This window comes from Felis catus, chromosome D3 (assembly GCF_018350175.1).
Source record: "Felis catus isolate Fca126 chromosome D3, F.catus_Fca126_mat1.0, whole genome shotgun sequence".
NCBI classification, from domain to species: domain Eukaryota; kingdom Metazoa; phylum Chordata; class Mammalia; order Carnivora; family Felidae; genus Felis; species Felis catus.
This window is the reverse complement of record NC_058379.1, coordinates 56,153,363-56,176,934: the sequence shown is the minus strand read 5'-3', so window position 1 is coordinate 56,176,934 and position 23,572 is coordinate 56,153,363. Positions and strand designations below refer to the sequence as shown.

The window sequence follows — 23,572 nt, the reverse complement described above, 5'->3', positions numbered from 1 at the left end:
TTCTTGAATGGAGCAAGGACTCTGGGGCAGCTTCAGGTCCACTGTCTTCTAAAAGGAGAAGCTCTGAAAAATTAATGATAAGCAGAATCTATATCCTCTTGGAAAGCAGAGGATTCCTGGGGCTTCAGAAGCTTTTCCTGTGCTCCGCATGACAATGGCCCTTTCTCAATATACCTGGTCTGGAGCGACTCAGTTGCAAAAGCATACCATGCCTTATTTGTTCTATGTGAAGATGCTGTCAAACACCACAGGGTTTAGTGAGTTTCTATTATCTGGATGTTCCGTATAATAGGGCACATAGTGCAAGGCATCCCATAAACTTCAGTTCTTCTCATATGATGAGAGAAAGAAAATAGGGTTCAGTATTTCTCAGAATTGTACACGGCCTCAAGCTCCGACAACACAGGGTCTGCCATTCCAATGCTATTTTTCATTATCGCCTGGCATTCTGTCCCTATCACTAAGGTCTTGGTTCAGGCAAAATGGTAGAGCTGAGATGCCTGTCTCATCTCCAAGTGGTTTTTAGTCTTATGTTAGGTTCGCTGGAATATGCTCTATGAGATGGAATTGAGAGCTCAGAATATGGATAATGAGGCAGGGCATCATTTGAGTCAGAGGACATTTGATCTCAGGGTAGTTCCATATTTGAGTTTGACGGTGCAGAATTCTTGAACACTAGATATTAATCACAGTAGCCTACAGAATCTAGTTGTGTTGGCTTGATCAAGAGACACATTTGCAATGGTTTAGTTTCTACCTTACGGAACCAGCTGGTGTTGGATTCTACATTGCAGAGATCCTGGGGAAAAGGTAGACTTGTTTGTCTCAGTGCGTTTATGGGAGTGGACGCGATGCTATAATTTTGACAGCACTATTTTCAAAAATTCACTGAAATTTTGGTTCCCGGTACTCAGTGCTAAACAGTATTCTAAGATTTTTTAAAGACATTATCTGTTGGATGAGGTCAAAATAGCGCTTAACTATTTCATCTACTGTAAATATATTAGCTGGAGTTTTGAAGACTATCTTAGCGTTTTGCACTATTTATCTAGGATGTGTCTTGGCCCACATGAGGCTAGTTTAAAACTAATTCTACCTTGAGCACAACACTTTCATTTCGTAAGAAGGATGTTAATTTTATGCAAATGTCCTGTGTGATTTTTGAAAAGTTAGGTAAATCAGATTTTAAAACAGTAAGAAGAATGAAATACCTGCATTTTTAACTTTGCAAGAAGTTTGAAACTATCAACTTGACCCACGTTTCTGGTTTTCTTTTGTCTTTTTTAATTTTCCCTTTGTGCTCTAGCTCCAGGAAATGAGAAAACAAGTAGAGTTGGAATGCTTTTTACCGAGCCTAGTAAATTTACTCCGTGGAACCTGGCTACCACAAAGCTGAAACTGCAGTTTCTTAGTGAATGGCTTCATGTTTCAGGTTCATCATGGAAATGTTGAACTTGGGACACAACTATAACTAACCTTGGCACCAAATGGTGGCTGTCAAAGGAACTGAGGTTCCTGTTTTCTCCATAATCAAATGAGAAGTTACTTTACCTAATAAGTAGGTCACGCTGGGAATTTTAAACAGATTTATTCTTATGAACAAGAAATAGCTCCACAAGATAAAGTCACAGGGATCTAGTGCAAACTTTTCCCTGTGGACGAGACCTTCACAGAGGACGTTTTTATAAAATTGGCATTTGTGTTGTGAATGGAAAGTGTTCAGCTGAAGGCAGAATTACCTTTAAAGTGGCCTCATGTTACTTACTTGTTTTGTGTCTCATAACCACTTATGATTATAAGTCTTTATAAGCACACAGGGGACTATTGAACTACTTACCAAGTATCACTTTTGGCAGCAAGGAATTGAATAGAATAGAGACTGTTAATCATGGTAAAATTGACAAGAAATACAATAGCTAAGAACAAATGCCAAAATACCAAAATGTCGCCACGTAAGCAGCCTTATGTATCTATGATAATTTAGAATAGCTAAATGAACAGCATATTTTAAAATTAGAAGTCTTAGATACCCCTATCCAAAAAACAAAAAGAAAAAGACATGGGTATCTATTTAGGAAAAAGACATTTGAATAGTAAATGAGAGAAAAACGTCTAAAGTTAAAAACAGAAAAAAAATTCTGGTCTAATATAGATTGGGCATTCTGCGTGCAGAATTTCTTGTATGTTATTTCAATAATGAAATATTTTCTACCATTTGCATTTTAAAGTTGAGACATTCACCCTGGAAAAATATATTATCAGTGAGTATAGATCACTAGTTTGATTCGAGGACTATTTGGAGAATCTGGTTAAATATATGGGACTTTTTCCAGAAAAAGGCATATTAGTGGAGAATTTTAAGAGAATCCTGAAACTCTTCAAGGAACTCAAATTGTGCAGAGAGTGCCCTCAGTTAGTTCATTGAATAACACATCAGAAATTAAGGTTACAAGTTTGTTTACTCATTAGCCAATTAAATAACACACACACACACACACACACACACACACACACACACACACACACCCCAGGCCGGAGCATGACGGGGTACAGGCTTTGTGCTAGGTAATACTGCAGTGTGACTGACCATGAAATTTATTTCACTCTGCCTCACTTCCTAATTTTGTCTCCAAGTGGGAGGAAGCATCCTAATTCTGTTCCACTGCAAAGCTCTTAGAGTCAGGCTGTTCACATCCACTCTCTATTTTCCTCACACCCATCAGCTCTGATTGAACGTTGTTCTCTGGGGTGAAACTCTTAGCCAGGCTGATAGGAAATGACTCCATGGCAGAGGTCAGACAGCATAGACTTGTTCTCACTTAGTTTTATTCATTTATTAAAAATTTAGTGATTGTCTCTGGCTATGGGAAGAACAGTTGAGATCTTAATAAGAACAGCTCGTACGAGGTCGTTTTCTGCAAGTGATTGGCCCTTTGGGATACTCCCCAGATTTATTTACCCCTGGCTTATTTTCAGGCTTATTTTCAGGATAAAAATTTCCAAAAATAAGTTAACCACATTCTACCTAATTGGCTTACATTAGTTTTTTGGATGCTTAGCCCATGCCCGCAACAAAAGCCTCCAGGCTGTGTGTATTGCTGAAGGCAGTGAACCCTCAAAACACACTTGGGAGCAAACCAGACAGAGCCTTGTAGTATTTACATAAAGCCATAGACATGTCACAGCACAAATCATTTGATGGTATTTGCTTAGGTCCATCAGAGGAAAGAGTAACTACTTTCATAAAGGTCGCATCCATCACGGCATCTTTAATGGGTCATATTCTGAACTGCCTGAAGCATGGACTTTGCCCTGGTGGATTCCTAATCTTGATAGGTCTGATCAGCTCAGCTCTGGATGTCAACAAGCAAACATAGGCCCTGCGGTGCAGGGGGTCCTGCTGAATGGTGCAAAACAAAAAGGAGTTTGTACAGAGGGGAGACCACCTTTTCTAGAGCCTTTCTGACATACCTTTGACTACATAATTCCTAACTGGGTACAGATGCAGATGATATGCTTGTTTCTTCTTTTCAGCCCGAGATAACACCAAGGAAGAAATATTTTCTACTTCAGCCTCCCCTGTAATCTGGCCATGCAGGCCTGAGAGAGGCTCCCAGGCATGAGGCTTCTGGGGGGTGGAAAGAATGGGTGGTAGCACTCTTTCCTAGCCCACTCTCTACCCACCAAACTCGCAAATACTTTGGAGAAAGAGTTTTTTAGTCTATTTTTGGATGTTCTGATGAATTTTACCACCCAACTCTCCCTCTTCAACCTTCCCACGCACAGGTCATGATTCTTCTAAAGTTGTGTAGTTTAGGATAAGACAATGACAATTTCTAGATTTGTTGACATCTTTAAGACGACTGGCTCTGCAGATAAATGCAGCAAAGAGTTTTTATTTTGGGGACCCAAAGCACACATGATATTAAGGCTTAGTGCGCCTTTAAATTTTCTTAAAATTAATTCCATCGATTGTTAATGTTCAATTGTAAAAACTCTCTCACATCTATATTTTATAATGATGCTTTTTGAATATTTTCCACCGACAGGTGATTTACATTAGTGTTGCATAGTTTACTTGCACATCAAGACAGAAGTACTGTATACCCCCAGAGTAAAAATTATAATCACGTTATTTTCACTTTCTTTTTTTAAAAATTAAAATGTAAAATGTGGTCCCTGACAACAAACATGAATTTGCCTTGTATGTATGGGGACGTGTGTCAGTGACGAAAGACGTCTTTTCATCTGGAGGGCAGAGATACTCACACGATGTGTGCCAAGTTGAGTGGCTTCTCAGGCTGGTCAGGGAACATGGGGTGCAAGGGTTCACGGCTGGAAGCACAGCTCAGAGACTTGCTTAATGCATTAGTTAGCTTCTTAGCAGGTGATTTCTGGAAAGGAGAAGAAAGGTAGAAGTGACAATAACTAATATTTATGTAGTATTTTATGAGATGATTTGGTCTCACAATAGATGCTCGTTCACTCACTCATTCATTCACTGGTTTATGCATGAAGTCTTCTGTGAGTGTCTACCCTAAGTCATAGAGTTGGCTCAATGCTGGGACTAGAGTGCCGGGACAAGCCACCAGAGTACCTGCTTCCTGCTGCTTAGTGTTAGCAAATGCTGTGATAAATGGAAGCAGTCATTGTGCATAGGACCTCTGAGCTGGGACTCAAGGGACCAGCAGGAGTCCTTCTGATCAAAACTCAAGGGATCAAGAAGGTAATTCCAGATGGAGGAAGAAGAGACCCCACTCTGGAGAGGAAAGCAGAAGGCAGATCATTGAAGTCCTTCTATGCCACATCAAGGACTGTGGTCTTTATCTCAGATGCAGAGGGAGACAATGAAGAACTTAAATCATAGAGGTGACAGGATCGGAGGTGATTCTAGAAGGATTGCTCCTGCTTAAGAACAGAAAATGATTTGGGAGGAGATAGGAGTGGACGTGAGAAGATGAGCCGAAGGTTTCACAGGCATCCAGGTGCAAAATGTTTCAGGTGTGGCTGGATACATCCAGTAAAAAGGAAAGGTGGAGCTTCAATTTGAGGCTTTAGGGTTTAAAATTCATGTTCTTTCCAGAGCATCATGATCGCTCTTTTTCATTTAGACCAGCAGGATGTTTATCTTAAAATCTTCCAGCCAAATCTATCAAAAATAATCTATCACACTTAATAAATCTTTATGCCAACTTTTCCTTTCCATGAGAAGCCACTTACAACTTTGTCGCTTTCTTTTACACACAGAGCCCATAAGTGGCAATACAATGAAGTGACTTTTGTCTTCATTATTTAAAAGCTAAGTGATAGGGCATTTAAGAAGTCCCTCTTTGGCTTTTGCTAGGAGATGTAATTCTTAGAACATTTATTTATTTATTTATTTTTAATTTTTTTTTTTCAACGTTTATTTATTTTTGGGACAGAGAGAGACAGAGCATGAACGGGGGAGGGGCAGAGAGAGAGGGAGACACAGAATCGGAAATAGGCTCCAGGCTCTGAGCCATCAGCCCAGAGCCTGACGCGGGGCTCGAACTCATGGACCGCGAGATCGTGACCTGGCTGAAGTCGGACGCTTAACCGACTGCACCACCCAGGCGCCCCTCTTAGAACATTTAAAACACAGCCGCAGCAACAGCCCTTCACCCCCATAAAACACTGGAGCCTCTTTATCCTCTTGAGGAGACTGATTCTACTTTGTAAAGACATTGCCCTGCCACATAATTTTAAGAGCCCACAATCCCTAAGAAAGAGACTCCTAAACTGACTTTAGTATTTATATAAAACAACAATGAAAAAATGCTTAATCTTTGAACACTAGCCCTCCAGGATCTGAGATAGAGCAAGCTGGAAAATTGGTAGGACGCTGACCATAAGAAAATAGAAAGTGTTTTTTCCTATCTTCTGCACTAAATCGTATTTCATGATCTGTGTTAGTATATCCATCCTCAGCATGTGACATAACCAACAGTGGGAGGTGGCATCTGAACTGGCATAAAGCCCTCAGCAGACGATGCCTTAGTGAATCACTGTGATGCCTTGAATTCACAACCTGACAGATGCTAGAAAAAAAGTAATATATTTACACTGAATCTTGGTTCCCAATAATAATTCCTAGAGAGAACATTCTGATTTAAAATGCATTTTCTGAAGACCTCCTTTATAAAAAAAGAACAATAAGTTCCTCTTTAATAAAGACTATAGGTTAATTGAAATACAGAAAATATAGAAAAAAACTCAAAAGAAGTTTGCATTTTCTTTTAACGCAGAACTGTTCCAAGAGGGGTTGACAGGTCTGATGGTTCATGCAACAAAAACCAACCCATATATAGAGCAATACTTTCACAGAAGTACAAAGAACAACATCGGGGAACTGATCTTGGAGTGTAACTGAGACACAGGTCAGCCAACTAAACTGCACGAACAGCAAGCTCATGGGTCAAATTCCTCCCACACATCCATCACATGGACAGACACTGACAAGTCATTTTTGGCAAGTTGGTCACTCACACTATTTACAAAAAGATGATTTGCTCATATAGACACAATCTCCCCTCCTCCAAAAAAGTAAAAAAAAAAAAAAGACGTGTGGCTCACACGTCTTTCCTTTATGCTCTAGACGCGCACTTAACAGAACTTCGGAAACCAAGAAAAAAAGAAAGAAACAATAATTTTTAAGCGATTCCCACAAACAAAATAAAACAAAACTTGGAAAGAGCCTTAACCTACTGTGAAAAAGAAATTATGTTCCAGAAGGTGCTTGGTCAGTTGTTATCTAACCCAGTACTGAGTTGTCTGTATTCCGAGAAGTAACATAGTTTGAGTCTTCCTATAGCTTAAGTCTTAGGAAGCTACCCTGGATTCAGATACAACAATTAAGACATCCCAGGGAGGTGGGGGGTGGGACGGAAAGGAAAGGAAGGACTGTTAGAGAAGGTAGGTTTGCTCTTTAATTCTCTCCCCATCCTTGATGTTCCCTTGCATTCTAAGCGACACTCATGCAGCCAAGTGTGTGTTGACTGGACCTGGCCTTACCCATGATGTGTACTCTTTCATTTGGTGTTGGTTGCTATGGGAACCACCGGCATGTCCCCTCCAGAAGCAGTCCTGACAGAGCTGGTAATTGTGACACTGTTGGCATCGGTAGCGGAATCCCATCATACTCTCGCTGTGGCAGTAAGAACATTCCACCGGATGGAAGACTAAGGGGGGTAGTAAATGAAGAAAAAAATGAGCAAATCAGAGTATGAGCCAGAATAAGGAAAAGCACAGCCGAATGGGAATTGCATTGTTTTGCTGTGTGCCACGATTTCAGATGATAGTCAATTTTGGCTGAGAGAAGCATCATGTTTATCCCTGGACTCTCGCTGTCCTTTTCAAGCATGTGTGTGGAAGGTGGAGGAAATGAAATGGGATCGAGGATAGGTCTTCTTTTAATACCAGATTTATGCAATGCCATTTGCTCTTTTACTCCCATCTCTTACACTACACGAATATAAATTCCCCAAGCTGACCCGTCTTTCCCCCAAACTGCTCTCTGTCTCTAGGAGACTAGCACAGCTCGCTGGAAGACTCAGAAGTACAATGACGAACACAGTGGACCGTCCCATGGGTAGAGAGCAAATGTTAGAGAAATGGAAAATGAGAGGGAGAAAAAAGAAAGGGATATGAGGGAGAGTAGAAACACTGGATGAGAATGGATTTTTTTTTTTTTTAACAATGGAGTGGCTAATGGGCTTATTTCATGAGTGACATTGCCTCCATTTAACAATTTTTTTTTTCTTTCCTGAGAGGCAGATGGACAGGCAGATGCCCAAAGAGATGTGTAAATTATCTGAATACAGTTCTAATTCAGGTAGTTCGAGAGACGCTTCACTCTCACTGGCAGACAATTTGAATTATAAAGCAGGTGAGCTAAAATACTTGAGATTTGAAGCTAACAAATAATCAGATCCAAGTAATTGTCTACATGCTACTAAGCAATGGCCTTTGGTCAAGTTATTTATGTAACCACAATCACCGAAAGCTTCCATTTGAAGCGTATAACTACAGATGAGCAAGGTACCATAACCTAATTTCTTTCCATCTCCTCCACCTATTCTTGGCCAAGTGCCCAGGAACAAACAGTCAATGCCATGAATACCAGTATTGGAAGTTCATGCCTAAACATAACGCTATCATACTAAAAAATGTTATATTCATTATTGAAATTCTTCTGCGGCTAGAGCCAGTCTACAGCCACACTCCACTTGTAAGTGAGAGGCACACAGCGAGATTTAATGAGTTTATGGAATTGACTCTCCTAATTTTGCAGTGAGCCTCTAATGCCTTACGGATCAGGGAGAAAGGGTCTTTCGAAACTCAAAACGACTAAGCGACCTTGGCTTAATAACTGTAGACTTGAGAGAACAATTTCAGTAATTTAAAAACTGCCATAGCTCAGTAGTAACTACTCACCATTTTCTACATTTGCCAGCCGATGCAGAAGGGGCAGCCAGACCAGACACTGCGGGGGAGGGTCGGACATGAGTGTGTCCAAGAAACCGTTTAAGGTGACCTTTTTCTGCATCAAAAAAACCCCACAAAAATTTAGAACAGAGAATAATGTGAATTTACCTGCTGCGTACATGCCCTTTGCGATTAAAGAAAGAGGACATTCCATTAACCTCTAATACATGAAGAACGAGAATACAGTCTAATACCTAAAGAGCTAGTTCTGGATTTAAACCATTGGTTGCTTTAACACTTAAACACACATAGGACTGGATTATCTCCATTGAGGCCGAGTCAATATTGTCATAGGGAGAGCGACAATTCGGAGAGGGTCGCTTTTGTGTATGAGGGGCAGTATGAAAACGGTAAGGAAAGACAAACAGTAGACTTGCTCTCTACAACTTTACCCAGTCGTGGTAAAGCCACAATTCCCATAGCAGTTGCTCGGTCTTCTACATTTGTAGGACAACTTCCCTTCTAAACTTTCTCCACTTCTGTAAGTACTAAATACTTCATGGTTAATGTGAATGGTTCTTGCCATACAATTTTAGGAGGAAATCCTGTGAGGAGGGAGCGACCCTTCGCTGTTAGAACAGTCTATAGTTCCAAAAATTCTTTTTCCCTTCTTGATATATCTTTCCTCTTAACTCAGTTTGCATCTGTCTGCATTATCCTGGTCCTTCCTGATATGGAAAAGAAATGGATTTTAAATTTCCTTCAAAATGACAAAAATAAGAAGTTATATGAATAAATGATATTATAGCAGGATGAATAACAAAAAATAACAGGTTTATATGCAAAAATCACTATTTTATTTGAAATTTTGAATTGTAATATCAGGTGGATGGGCTAGTTTTTGGTTTGCTTGCTTGTTTTTTTTTTTAATTTTATTTTAATTCCAGTATAGTTAACACACAGTGTTACATTAGTTGCAGGTGTACAATATAGTGATTCAAAAATTCTATATGTTACTCAGTGCTCATCAAGATGAATGGTACTCTTGGGGCGCCTGGGTAGCTCAGTTGGCCGGGCGAAGGTCATGATCTCACAGTTTGTGAGTTCGAGCCCCGTGTCAGGCTCTGTGCTGATAGCTCACAGCCTGGAGCCTACTTCAGATTCTGGGTCTCCCCCTCTCTCTACCCCTCCCCTGCTCACGCTCTGTGTCTCTCTGTCTCTCAATAATAAATAAACATTAAAAAACAACATGATGGTACTTTTAATCCCCATCACCTATTTCACTCATCCCCCCACCCACCTCCCCTCTGGTCACCATCTGTTTGTTCTCTACAAAAGACCCCCCCAAAAAAGAAAGCAATCTTGAAAAATCTTGAAAAAGAAAAACAAAGCTGGAGGTGTCACAATTCTAGATTTCAAGATATACTACAAAGCCATAGTAATCAAAACAGTATTGCTGGCATAAAAATAGATACTTAGATCAATGGAACAGAACAGACAGCCCAGGGATAGATTTATATCTTTAGATAAGAAATCGGTTGTGAAGAACTATCATACCTTTTCAAGGCACCTATCTGATACTAGTCCTTGTAATTTCACACACAAAATATTTTGGTACTCTTTAATTAATCTTTTTTATCAGCAGATAGTTACAATGGTAGCTTTCCCTCAAAATACTAGATAGCTTAAGTATTATAGGGTGGTAACATTATTATTAAAAGATATTTATGTAGGGGCGCCTGGGTGGCTCAGTAGGTTGTGTCCGACTTTGGCTCAGGTCATGATCTCATGGTCTGTGAGTCTGAGCCCCTCATTGGGCTCTGTGCTGACAGCTTGGAGCCTGGAACTGCTTTAGATTCTGTGTCTCCCTCTCTCTCTGCCCCTCCTCCCCCTCTCAAAAATGAATAAACATTAAAAAAAGCTATTTATATAAAGTATAAGTAATGAGACAACATTTTTTAAGAAGTTACCACAATTTGTAGTATCTGAAATAATCCTGTCTTTCAAAATAATTACTTGGAATGGCTTGTACTTTCTCCAATGAAGCAATGCAAACAATTTTAGAATTTCATCATTCAAACTGCTATTATAGCCAGTTTATGAAGCACAAATATAAACTGGTCTTATTATTTATTTATATTTGTGTTGCCTCTTCTTATACTTAAAAAAATCTTATCCATTTTGATCATCAGACTGGCTGAAAATCACTCCTGGAAGTCCCCAAAAATGCTATTATGATTTCAACACATATAAATTTTTCATCATTGAGGATATATAAAAAGAATTATGGAATAAGACAGTCTATAAGATATTTCAAAAGGAACTTTGTGCTGTGGTAACATCATATATAAATCTTATTGAACATGTAAGTTGTATTAAAATAAAAGACAGTTATCAAGGGGTGCCTGGGTGGCTTAGTCAGTTGAACATCCAACTCTTGATTTTGGCTCGGTCAATATCAATGGTTGGTGAGTTTGAGCCTCACATAGGGCTCTGCACTGACAGTGTGAAGCCTGCTTGGGATTATCTCTCTCTCCCTCCCCGCCCCCCCCCCCTTCTCCCTCCCGTTCTACCCCTCCCCCACATGTGCATGCTTGACTTTTCTTTCTCTCTCTCTCTCTCTCTCTCTCTCTCTCTCTCTCTCTCACAAAATAGATAAACTTAAAAAAAGTCATCTAGAGAAACAAGAAACAAAATGAACTATTGGAACTACACCAAAATAAAAAAACTTCTGCAGAGCAAAGGAAACCATCAACAAAACAAACAGACAACCTACTGAATGGGTGAAGATATTTGCAAATAATACATCTGATAAGGCGTTAATACCCAGAATATATAGACAATTACACAACTCAACACCAAAAAACCAAATAATCCAATTAAAAATGGGCAGAGGACCTGAATAGATATTTTTTCCAAAGAAGATATACATATGGCCAAGAGACACATGAAAAGATGCTCAACGTCACTAATCATGAGAGAAACGCAAATAAAACCACAGTGAAATTTCACCCCACACCTATCCAAATGGTTAGAATCAAAAAGACAAGAAATAACAAATGTTGGCGAGGATGTGGAGAAAATGGAACCTCAGGCACTGTTGATGGGAATTAAGTTGGTGCAGCCACTGTGAAAAACAGTATGGATTAAAAGTTCTATTAAAAATAGAACTACCGTATGACTCAGTAATCCCACTAGTGGGATTTACCCAAAGAAAATGACAATACGAATTCAAAAAGTTATATGCACCATTGTGTTTACTGCAGCATTATTTACAATAGCCAAGATATGGAAGCAGTCCAAGGGTCCATCCATAGAGGAATGGGTAAAGAAGCTGAAAAAAATTAGGCTAATAAACTTGTGTTTTGAATTAATTCACAGTATTTTAACAGTTAATTTCAGTTAAAAGGTAAGACTCACTCTTTTTTTTTAATTTATTTATTTTGAGAGAGAGAGAGTGAGAGAGAGCAAGTATGAGCAAGAGAGGGCCCGTCAGAGAGACAGAGAGAGAGAGAATCCCAAGAAGGCTCCTTGCTGTAAGCACAGAGCCCGACATGGGGCTCGATCTCACAAACTGTGAGATCATGACCTGAGCAGAAATCAAGAGGTAGTCACTTAACTGACTGAACCACCCACGTGCCCCAAGACTCACTAACTCTTAAATCAGTAAAATTCAGTATGGTAAGCATTTGTCATGTGCCTTTTATGAGATAGGTAAACAACCTGTTTAAGATATGAAGATGGTTAAGGTAGGAGGCTTTATGTCTTTTGTGAAAGGCTTCTTGGGGAAAGCAATGTTTGGGCAAGAAAAAGGAGTTGGAGGCAAGAAATGGGAGGACATTGGAGACAGAGAAGCACAGATTCAGAAAACGGAGTGGTGGGAGCAGGAACGGAGATAGAAGGCTGCATCTGGAGGCAGAGGGGTGAGCTGGAGAAGGATGGAAGGGCTCTCAGAGTCTGGAAGAAAGGGAGATTCATCCTGCAGGCGATTAGGCTGCTCAGCAGGTGAGTGGCATGGTTAGATGGGGTGTTGTGAGGGATAGATGAGAAGAGACGAAGCCTCCTTCATGTTCTCTCTGTGCAGTTTTACCCTGTTGTACTACTGTATGCATTTTGAGAACCTCTGAAGATGCCTCTTGAGGATGGCATTCGGAAATAGTTTGGAATGCAATGGGGCGTGCACCAAATAAACAAATCCAGGGGCCGGGGCCAGGGTGGAGAATAATACAATAGGGCAGGCAACAGGTGCTGATGAGGAAAGTGACTGGGGGGAGTGGGAGAGGTCAGAAAGGCTGTCTGGATGACTCAGCACGGGAGCAGAGTTAGCACTTAGTGTATCTCTCATTGGTTGTTGTGTACAGTTGCGATTCTACATAAAGCCATGACCTGCAGGGATCTGAGGCACTTTCGACCTCCTAGGTCACAAGTAAACAGATGCATGAAGTTTACTAGCCAGGCAGTTAAATGCAGCTTCTCACTAGCTGCTCTGCACCGATTTCTTATTTAAGGGATCCTTTTAGAGGACATTCTTGGTTAGTTTGGATTTTTTAAAAATTTTAAACAAACCTTCAGTTTATGGCTTTGTAAACTACCATTGCATCACTCCAGAGAATGGTGCCAGACATGAAGACTTTCTACGTGACTGGACAGGTATAAACACAGAAACCCTCAAGCACTAAATAGCTTCTCTGGGCTAATTTGTACCACCCTCAGTTCAAACATGTAACTCTGAACCCCTAACGCATCACGTTGTGGGCGATGCAGGCATCCGTGTCTGTCATATTTTGGGCCTCCCTGGTGGTGTGTTACACGTGGTATGTGATTCCTTTCTTGTTTCCTCTGCTAGACATTGGAGAAGCTTGGCGCTGGCCCAGACTTACGTTTCATACGAGGCTGAGTGACAATTCGGCCCTTTTGATTCTACAGTGATAATCGCAGGCATGACGCCGAGGGTATAGGGTTGTCGTAAGGATTGCATTGGACAATTCGAGTAAAGAACTTAGCATGGTGCCTGGCTCACGGTCAGGAGCCACCAATTATTATTTCCCAGGTATGCTGAGTTCAGTTCCTGGTTCAGAGGTCAGTTGTCAGAGACTGGAAAATGCGCTACAGTTTATCATGAAGAATTTGTCTAAGTAGTGACTTGGAGGAACATACCGAAGAAAAACTACTGTTTGAGAGATATTTCCTTTAACACGTCCTTCCCCCTGACCCCTCCCCCCCCCCACCTACCTGTTGAGAGAAACAGGATCTAGCTGACTGTTCTGTGTAACCAAATGAAGGACCTTCAAAGACCGCCGTGGGTAGTTTGAGAACTTCCCGCAGGAACTGATCATATCGTCCATAAACCATCACCCCACTGGAGTCAGAAATCATTGAGAAAATATCTGACGGAAGGGAAAAGGAAAGATATTTATTCATCACTTAAATATTCTCCACTGTTTCAGTGCACCATATCTGCTGCAAATAACTGAAAATGTAGCAGAATAAGTAATTTTTTTATGAAAGAGTAACATAAAGGTTAATTGTTATGCTGAAGTATTCCTGGCATTGTGTTTCCTTTGGTGTCTTTTAGGTAGCTGATTCTGGAACACAGCATTGTGTTGGATAAAATTAGCATATTTTGATAAGACAGAGAATATCCCATTTTTATTTTAAGGTCAATTATCAACTCATACATCACTCAATGGAAGGAATTTTTGTATATGTGAGGAATATGCTGACCTCACTGAAACACACAATGAACATTTTCTACAACAATGGGGTATGTATATATGTATCTAGCTAGCTATTTGCCCATCTATATTATCACAAAAACCTTTGAGTTTTGGTTTAAGGTACTGAAAAATGAAAGATGCAATGGGGATAAGAACATAATGAAAACACTTAACTTCCCACAGAAGCAGAAAACTTTCTATAAATCACAGTGTTCTAGGTGGAAGGTACTTGATTTACAGGGAAGGGTCTTTTGACTCCCACAGTGGAGGGGAAGCCTGGCCTTGGGGAAGATCAATGAGGTAAAGTCAGAGTCCCAGACAGAGCCTGTGTCTTCATTGAACCTCTGTTCTTCCGTTTCTGCCACTATGGGCACTTAGTGATATTAATGGCATAATTTCTCAAGGTACTTTATAATTCCTCTGTGGAAGTCACTATGGGAATGAAAGCGTCTGCTATCGTAGTTTGTCACTGTGCGAGACTGTGACTAGGAGGGTACAGCTGTTGGGACAAACTGTTGTAAATTCAACATGCTGCCTCTGTTCAGTTTGGGCTTAATGTCTCAAGGTCAAAATGCAGTGTGGGGACATGGTTTCTACACTGCAGTCAGATGTTAAGCACATTACAGGCTTTAGCTGGATTATGTTTTGAGGCTGTGAATTGGCGCTCATTTCCTTCAAATACTCCAGTTCTAAAGGATTTCTACTGTTTCAAATAGTTTATCAATTATAAGGCTAAAGAAAATTCACCCAAGCAACAAAATTAGTGTTGTTTTCATTTGCCTTCAACAAGGATGGGACATCCTGACCATCTTCTGGGCTTTATTTCTAGGGCAGGACACAGTTTTGAAAAGTAGCCTAGGCCTTTCAAATCTCCCACTGAAAAAATTTAGACAACATTTCTAACTAGAGCAAAGGCAGAAGGAGTACCAACACTGACCTTTCACAAACTTGAAGCTCATATGAAACTCCTTTGTGTTGATGAAGTTTTGCTAAGCAATAGCCGAACTAGGGTTAGGTCACTGGGATTAATGGGACGTGGCTGTTAATGGCCACCCTGGTTTTTAAAAATAAACGAGGGAACTCTGAGGAAGCTATCAAAATGATACGTTTGTACCTGAGTCCTGGGCTCTCTGTTTTATATATATATTGTTATATGACTATATATATATATATATATATATATATATATATATATACACACACACATATGTATATAGCCATATATACTATGCAATATGCTGATATGTGTATGTAATAAAATATAAGGCTCCTTCAAAGATTAAATTAGTTAATGGATGAAAAGCATGCAGATGTAAAAGACACAGAATAGTACTTGGCCCCTAGTACACAGTACAGAAATGTTAGCTACTTTTACTATTGATTTCTTTTCACGTTTTTTCTGTCATTTACTTCATATGCTTAGACACTGCCTCCCCAATGGGATTGCTCTGTAATGTTCCCAATCATACTCTAAATCACCACTGTGATTTAGATACATACAATAATAGATTAGAAGCATTTACATTCATTGATTCATTCAACTAAAATTCACTTAGCACATACTAAATGTGTAAAATTGTGCTAAGCAATGAAGCTACAGAAAAATCAGGACATAGTTTTTTTTATATTTATTTTTTTAGTGAATTAAAACAAAATTTTATTTTTAAATGGTATCGAACTTAACAACAAATTGCAAGAATAAGAGTACTACAAAGGACACTCACATACCCTTTATCCAGATTCATCTATTAACACTTTATTCCATTTATTTTATCATCCTATCATCTATCTATCCATCTACCATCTGTCTACATCTACTTGTCCATGTGTATATATGTATGTACAAACATATTTTCTGAATTGAGACTAATTTGCATATATCATGGCCTTTACCTCTGAACACGGCCGTGGGTCCTCCCTAAGAATAAGGGTATGTCCTTTTATGAGACTACAGCAAGGGTTAGAAAACTTTTTTGGTAAAGGGCCAGATAGTAATATTTTAGGTTTTGTGGACCACACATGGTCTCTGTCACACATTCCTCTTTGTACTTTATACAACCCTTTAAAAATGGGAAAACTATTCTTAGCTGATGGGCCATAGCTTGTTGACCCTGGATTACAGTGTAGTTATCCACTTCAGTATATGTAACATTGATATGCTAATCTTATCTAATATTATCTAGCCTACTGGCCATATTCCAATTTTGTGAATTGGTCAGTAACAGGGCATAGATTTTGACCTCTGGGAGGTCCCAGTCCCCTGAGGACACAGAGACATGCTTACATAGTGCATCATATGACATCATAAATTGTAACACGGTGGCGTGAATACCAGAACAGGAGGCAGCAAGGGTTCAAAGAGGGTTTCCAGAGTGAGGAGGGGGTCAGGGCAGACTTCCTTTCACAGGTGACTTTTAGGTCTTCTTAGGTGATAGAGGTGGCTTCTAGGCCAAGTATAAAGGACAATCAGGAGCCAGTGAAGCTTTAGGAAATAGCACCAGGATGTGCACAGGCATGCTCAAGCATGATGCACTCAAGCTCTTCAAGTAGTTCATTGTCAAGGGGCCTTGGGTGCACATAAGGGCTCGGTGGGAGATGAGGCAGAGATATGAAGAGCTTCTAGCCTCTTCTAAGGAATTTAGGTGGTGTTCAGGAGATGTTGGGGAGATACTAAAGACTTAAGGCAGGCCAGTGAGTTAGAAATATTACCGTGGAGGTAGGTGTGGAGGCAAAACAACCAGTTCCGTTATAGAAACTCAACAAATCCACAGTGTTTGCTATAATGCTGGTCTTTTAAACAAAACCAAACAAGCCCTCCTCAGAAGCTTTAGAACAGCACCTGATTTTCTAGGCTAATGGCATTAAATTCAGAATTCCTTATGGTTCTTAGGACTATCTGGGAGCCCCGAGAAAGAAGCATAAACAGGTGCTCCAACTCATGACAACAATAGCTTATAACTGGACCAAGAACAATTTGACAGACACAGGTATTTTATTGTCAAGTTTATGTTTAGGTCCGTGTGTGCTATGACTGCAGGGGGCGCCCTCACACTCTAGGCAGCTCGGAGGCACGCAGTGGACACCCTGCACAATTGGTTCCTGGTGGCCCTGAGCACTGGAAATGGTGATGCACCATGGAGTTGTTGTCCTTTCCAACGCATTTTAAAGCACTTTGAAAAATTCAGTTGAAAATTTTCTGTTTTCTGCTTTTTGCTTTCTCAAATTCCTAATTTGTTTTCAGCAATTACTCTTGCCCCACACTCACAGGAAGGGGCTAGTTGGAACAAACTAAATATCCTTCATCCCTATGCACAAAAACAGAAAAATTGCCAGACAAGCACAGCTGGCCTATTGGCTGAAGCGAATTAGAACTTAAAGAAGGGAAAACAAAAACCCTCAAATCCTGAGAAATTCCATATCCTTTCATTTGATTTTTTCTTTTTGACAAAAGCAATGCAGAAAATCATTACTTCGCCTGTTTTATCATTAAGTGCAGCCGAAGCCGGCAAAAGAAGACCAGAGAAAACAGAATCCTGATCGGCAAGAGGCAGCCACTGTGGTCTACGGGCAGATTTGCCTATATTTGCATATTTAGTTAATAGTTACCACTGAAATTAAAAATATTGGTGACTTAAGATATGCATTTTTGACTATTAACATTTTGGAGAGATTCTTCCAACCAAACTGCGTTCAGTTAAATTGTTTTTATCAAAGTGCTCTCAATCGACTAACCAGAATACCACTAAAACCTTCCTGGGATTAAGTACACGAAGAGTGACTCCTGAGCCCCAGAGCTGGGGGCATATTAGGCTGTGATTCAGGTCCACTGCTCTGGGAGAGGGCAATGTGATATATCTCAAGATCGCACTCTCTGTTTTTGTGGTTCTACAGAAGTTGTGACACCGGAACTTATTTCCGCGGACTGGAGAACATAGTTTACTCCCAGTGAGACTCATGCGTTTAACTTCTTTCACTGTGCTGAAAAGGATTTACTTGGCCACAGATAGCATGCATGCTTTGCTCACTGATGGTGGGGTGAGGAGAAAGCACCCTAGCAATTACATTGTTTGCTTTGAATTCCTGGATGTGCCGGGTTTTGACACTTGGTGAAGGTCTGCTCAGAAACTTAGTTACCTTGAGCTTAACTCTGCAGACACAGGTTGCTTGTTTACCTAACAACCATTCCCTTTGTCTTTATTGGCCCCAAGTTTCTTCCTGGGCTAAGAAGGGAAAGCAGAGGCCTTTCCCAGCCCAGGGGGCAGAGGTGGGCTCGTCCCTCACCATCATGGGCACCCCTTTCTTGTTACCAGTAACTGGTGTAGCAACTGGTTTCTGATGCCACACTGGGGGCTGGGGGCCTCTGGAGTGAGATGGGACTCTTGAGATTGCAGTATCCTTTTTCCCCCAGCAGAGGGAACAAAATCTGACACTGAGGAAACCTGAATGGAGGGATGCACAGCACTGTGAACCTTGCTGGCACAGCATTAATTAGCCTGGTTCATGCAAGGCCCCAAGGACCCCAAGGAAGGTCAGAAAACTGGTTCTCTTAGTGTTCCTCAAACGTATTTTAATATGGAATCCTTTTGTCTATGTGCCTATTAATGTAACATTGAGTAAGTATTTGGAAATGTTTCTCAAGACTTAAAAAAAAAAAAAGTATCTGATGTCCTCAGCATAAGTGGCCAATCATGACATGAGATCATCAGGCAAGGCCCTCAAGATTTTTTCCTCTGCCCTGGTTCATTCCGCTAAACTTTCTCCTCTCAGCCGAACCCCGAAGGAAATGCTTCCTGGATTACTCTGGAGCTATGTTTCAAAAAAGGACATTGGGGGGCACCTGGGTGGCTCAGTCAGTTAAGCGTCCCACTTTGGCTCAGGTCATGATCTCACAGTTCGTGAGTTCAAGCCCCGCGTCGGGCTCTGTGCTGACAGCTCAGAGCCTGGAGCCTGCTTCACATTCTGTGTCTCCCTCTCTCTCTGCGCCTTCCCTGCTCATGCTGTGTCTCCCTCTGTCTCAAAAAATAAATAAACATTAAAAAAATTTTTTCTTTTTTAAAAAAAGGACATTGGTCCCATCACCTTCTCATTTCACTACTATCCTCGATTAAGCACTGAGGCAGATAGTTTTTAATTTTCAAAATCTCTTTCAGGATAACTAAAGAGAAACCAAACTCTCCCTTGCCAGGTCTGCTTGGGCTTCTCTGAATCCTTACTTCACTTGGCTAGTCCATGAAAGGAGGTTCCCAGGGTGAGGGGAGATGTGTGGTTGTGGGGTTTCCATGTGCCTTCCACCACTTATCTACTGGCCCAATGACAGAACTCTGCTGTGCAGCACGTCTGGGGAAATTCCAGAGGATTTTTTTTTTTCTTTCTGTATCTTCCTTCATTTTTCAGTCTTGGTGCATCAAGAAGCAAGAGATCACACTCAAAAGCTGATAGGCAGCAGGTGAGAAAAGAGCCTGGAGGCGGCGAGTCACAGATGATTAGAGCTGGGAGGGAACCTCCGGGTGTCTAACAAAATCCCCAAGTTTGGGACAGAGACGGAAGCTGAGGACTAAAGAAGTGAGGTAATGTCCACAGAATAACTCAGCAAATTAGTCACACGGCTGGGCTTGCAAGCTGGGGTTCCCGGTTCCATGACAGTGCTCCCTTCCCACACAGCATCATAGCCCAAACTCATAATATTTCAGGTAAGGGAAAGGGTTAAGTGGAAATTTTTCTTTTAAACACTGCATCACTTAGAAATAGTGAGAAATGAAAATTCTTGTCCCCGAGTCCCACCTTAGGTCTTCTGAATCAAAAACTCTGGGAGTGGTACCCAGAAATCTATAGTTTAAAAAGCTCTCCAGATGATTCTATAGATCCAAAAATTTCAGAACCACTAGAGAAAAAAAAAAGTCGCGTTCAAATCCTGGTAACATCTTAGCTATAATGACTTCATTCTACCCGAGTCTCAGCTTCTTTACCGAAAGCAAACCAAATGCCTGTGTTTTCTTGGTTAAAAAACTACCACATTTAGTGACAAAATGTACATAAAAGGCCCACAATCACTCGATGCACCCTAGCTATCGCGTTTTTATTGGAATCCAGTTAATTCTCAGTCTATAGCGTCTCTGTGTGATTCTTATGCCTGTAACCCTGGCAATGTCTATTTTGGAACCTTCGGAATTCCCAGTGACTTGAACAGCAGCGGCTGAGAATAATGAGGAAATGTGCCAGGAGTTTTGGCTTTGGATTACCTAAAAAAAGAAGGCTTCCCGACATGGCCTTCATGTCCCTGTGATGATGGACTTATCCCTGTGAGGCAGTACAGTACAATCAACTTGAAAGAGTATATGTCTTACTTTAATATTACAAAAAGCCTAGTGGGTGATACTCAACAGGTTGTAACATAATAATCCATAAGTAGAAGGAAAATATTAATATCATTAACATTTACCTAATATGAAAATATTTCTTTGACACAACGCAAAGATCCATGAAGATTGTATCTCAAGTGGCTCTCGTAGAATGAGGAAAGTCAAAGTGGGCGGCAGGACACACAGGAAATGGGGAAAGGAGAATGGTATACGGGAGGGATCGGCAAAGGGAGACACAAAGAATAACTTACATCTTAATTTGTCCATGATCTTCCCTCCACACAACGTGGCTAAAGCCATTTTGACAGCAAATACTGAAATTTTACCATGGCCTTCCCTGTTTAATAACAGAAAAAAAAAAAAAAAAAAGATGTCATTTGGAGAACGTCCAGTAATGCGATTTGACATTTTCTGTTCTGTAGAAATCATAGGACACCGTAGCTGCATACATTATGTGAACATATCCATTTTAGAAAAGACCATGAATACAATTGAACACAAGTTTCTGAAAAGCTGACTATTCAAGGTTTCATTTTTTCAAGAGATAGCAGAATCTTCAAGTTATTCTTTGTCTATGTCACGTGTTCAAAGCATGAGCTGGCAGCTAGAGGGATATGTACTATTTAGCCATGGATTACAATTACAGAACATGATTTTCACTTGGGGTTTCATAAAATAATTTTATGCATGATGATTCCACAGTCTCCATAATTTAATTAAACATGGTTTCAGGAAAAAAAATAATTTTGGTAGGAGAATTCCTGAATTTTATTAGAGTAACTATGGGGATTTTTCCATCACACCTTTTTTTTTCTTCACCCATCATTTCCGACCCACAAGCTGACTGTGTTTGTGTGATACATTTACTTTCCAAAGAGAGTTGATATTTTAAAGGGGCAAAAGTAAGAGCTCTGTTTGAGCTCCTTCTACCAAATTGACATTAGAGCTGCCAAATCTTCATCGATTCAGGAAGTGTAACTGACTCGTCCTTCACAAAATGTGATATAAAGGGCACACTGTAAGAAGTATAATATTTCAGCTAAATGATTTTGCAGCTGGGATAAACTGTTCGTTCTTGTATCCTTGGAATCAGAAAGTGTATCACATTAGTAACTCATTTCTCTGATAGTTGCTCCTCTTAAGAATGATCAACAGAGTTATTTTAAATAATAATGTGGCTTAAATGTAAGTAAAGTCAGTACTGACAAGGGTTTAATATATGGAATAAATCATTTATATGACTAAGATCCGTATATATGACATTTTAGAAGAATAAGGTGCAATAAACAATTGTGTCTTTGTTCCTTATTAGACTCCAGAGATAGATGATGTTATTCACCCTTGCTGCTGTCATTCCTAGCATAGTACCTCAAATACAGCCAGCCAGAATGTGAAAGTGACTGAGCCCTATGCTGTTTGCTCTCCCATTTATATTTCTAAGCCTAAGCACCAGATCTATGTAATTAGTTATTGGACACCTCATGTCAAACTAAGTATGTTCAAAGTAGAGCTCGTTATCCTTACAAAGCCCTCCCATAATACTCAGACCAACCCACTACTATCTGCTTCTGGTTGTTAGTCTCTCTTCTGGTTGTCAGACTCACCATGCACCTAGTTACCCAAAAATGAACTCTGGGGAAAGGGTTAACCTTGACTTTGTTCTCTTCCTTAATTCACCACCACCTCAAATGTGTGAGGGACTCAAATATATGTCTGAACTGTACATTAAGGCCATTCCCTGCTTTGCATTCCAACTGTCATTGCTTTATCAGCTCTTGCTTAAACACTGTAATAATTTCTTAAATGATAGCTCTGCTTGCACACTCACATCACAAAATCGACCATATTATTTTTTTTTTATGTTAACTTTTGAGAGAGAAGAGAGAGAGAGACAGTATGCGAGTGGGGGGGGGGGCAGTGCTGAGAGAGAGGGAATCATGGAATCCGAAGCAGGCTCCAGGCTCTGAGCTGGCAGCACAGAGTCCAACGTGGGGCTCGAACCCACAAACGGAGAGATCGTGACCTAAGCCGAAGTCGGATGCTCAATCAACTGAGCCACCCAGGCACCCTGATGATATTATTTCATTATTTAAAACTCTAATTGCTTCCGTTTGCCTACAGGCTATGATTACAAGTTTATCTGTGTTTTCCAGTCTTCCCTGCTACCATTTCTGTTGAACCTCACTCCATAGTCCCATGTTCAATGCCTCTGCCCTTCCTACCACCTTTTGCCCAGGACTCTGTCACCTGTTCATCAAAGACTCAGCTCCATATATCATCACTCCATTTGCTCTGAAAACAGCTTTTCCCCTGGATGTGCAGGCAAATGCTCTTCCCTCCATTTCTACTTACTATTTGACACCTATCACACTGAGTGACCTTTTTTATTTACATATCTGCATGTAATTTGACCCCACACTGTGAGATTCCTGGGGGGCAGAGACCATGTATGTCTTCTCAATTAGTTGAATTTCTACAGCCTTGTACTTCGTCTCCCCCATAATTAGTGAACAATATATTTCTTATATTAATTAATGACTATTAATCTTTATAATAGGTGCCCCTAGAATTGCAAATGGCCACTCATTTAGTTGTTTGCTAATTTGGGAGCAGGTAAGCTGTAATAAAAACGCGATGCTTTTGTCAAAAAAAAAAACCTCATTCAGAATTATTCCATGTGCATTGTATTCCCAACTGCATGGATAACTTGAAGTATCAAAAATTTATTCTAGGAAATCATTAGTTCCCTTTCCTAAGCTGAAACATGGTTCAAATTATGAGAACAGGGAAATCTACAAAATGTGGAAGAACAGGAGAAATGCCAATGATAAGGTTTCCTTCAAAATGCAGAGAAATTGAGGAGCATTATATGTGAGATTTCAAGAGCAATACAAGTTTCTTTCAATGAATCAGAGAGAACAATTGAACTCAAGAAAGAGGATAGACCACAGATAATGATGGAACAGAGAGTTCTCCACAGGATGAAATGATGATAGCTCACAGATGAATTCTTAAGCCTTAGCTTTTAATGAAGAAGATCCTAGGGAGATC

The 23,572-nt window shown here is 40.3% G+C and overlaps 1 protein-coding gene across 35 annotated transcripts in view; it reads right to left on the bottom strand.

Moving 5' to 3' along the window:
* DTNA (dystrobrevin alpha) overlaps nt 1-23,572 on the bottom strand; it is a 355,973-nt gene that overhangs the window by 63,113 nt on the left and 269,288 nt on the right. For 22 of the 35 annotated variants that reach the window (XM_019815144.3, XM_023241871.2, XM_019815145.3 and 19 more), the window contains 6 exons: nt 20,773-20,858; nt 13,678-13,832; nt 8,455-8,560; nt 7,033-7,199; nt 4,270-4,394; nt 1,838-1,846 (listed from right to left, as the gene is read on the bottom strand). In XM_019815144.3, the coding sequence (XP_019670703.1) occupies nt 1,838-1,846; nt 4,270-4,394; nt 7,033-7,199; nt 8,455-8,560; nt 13,678-13,832; nt 20,773-20,858 (648 nt within the window). The remainder of the gene's footprint in view (nt 1-1,837; nt 1,847-4,269; nt 4,395-7,032; nt 7,200-8,454; nt 8,561-13,677; nt 13,833-20,772; nt 20,859-23,572) is intronic. The other 13 variants (XM_019815147.3, XM_019815153.3, XM_045042063.1 and 10 more) reach the window with 1 other exon arrangement.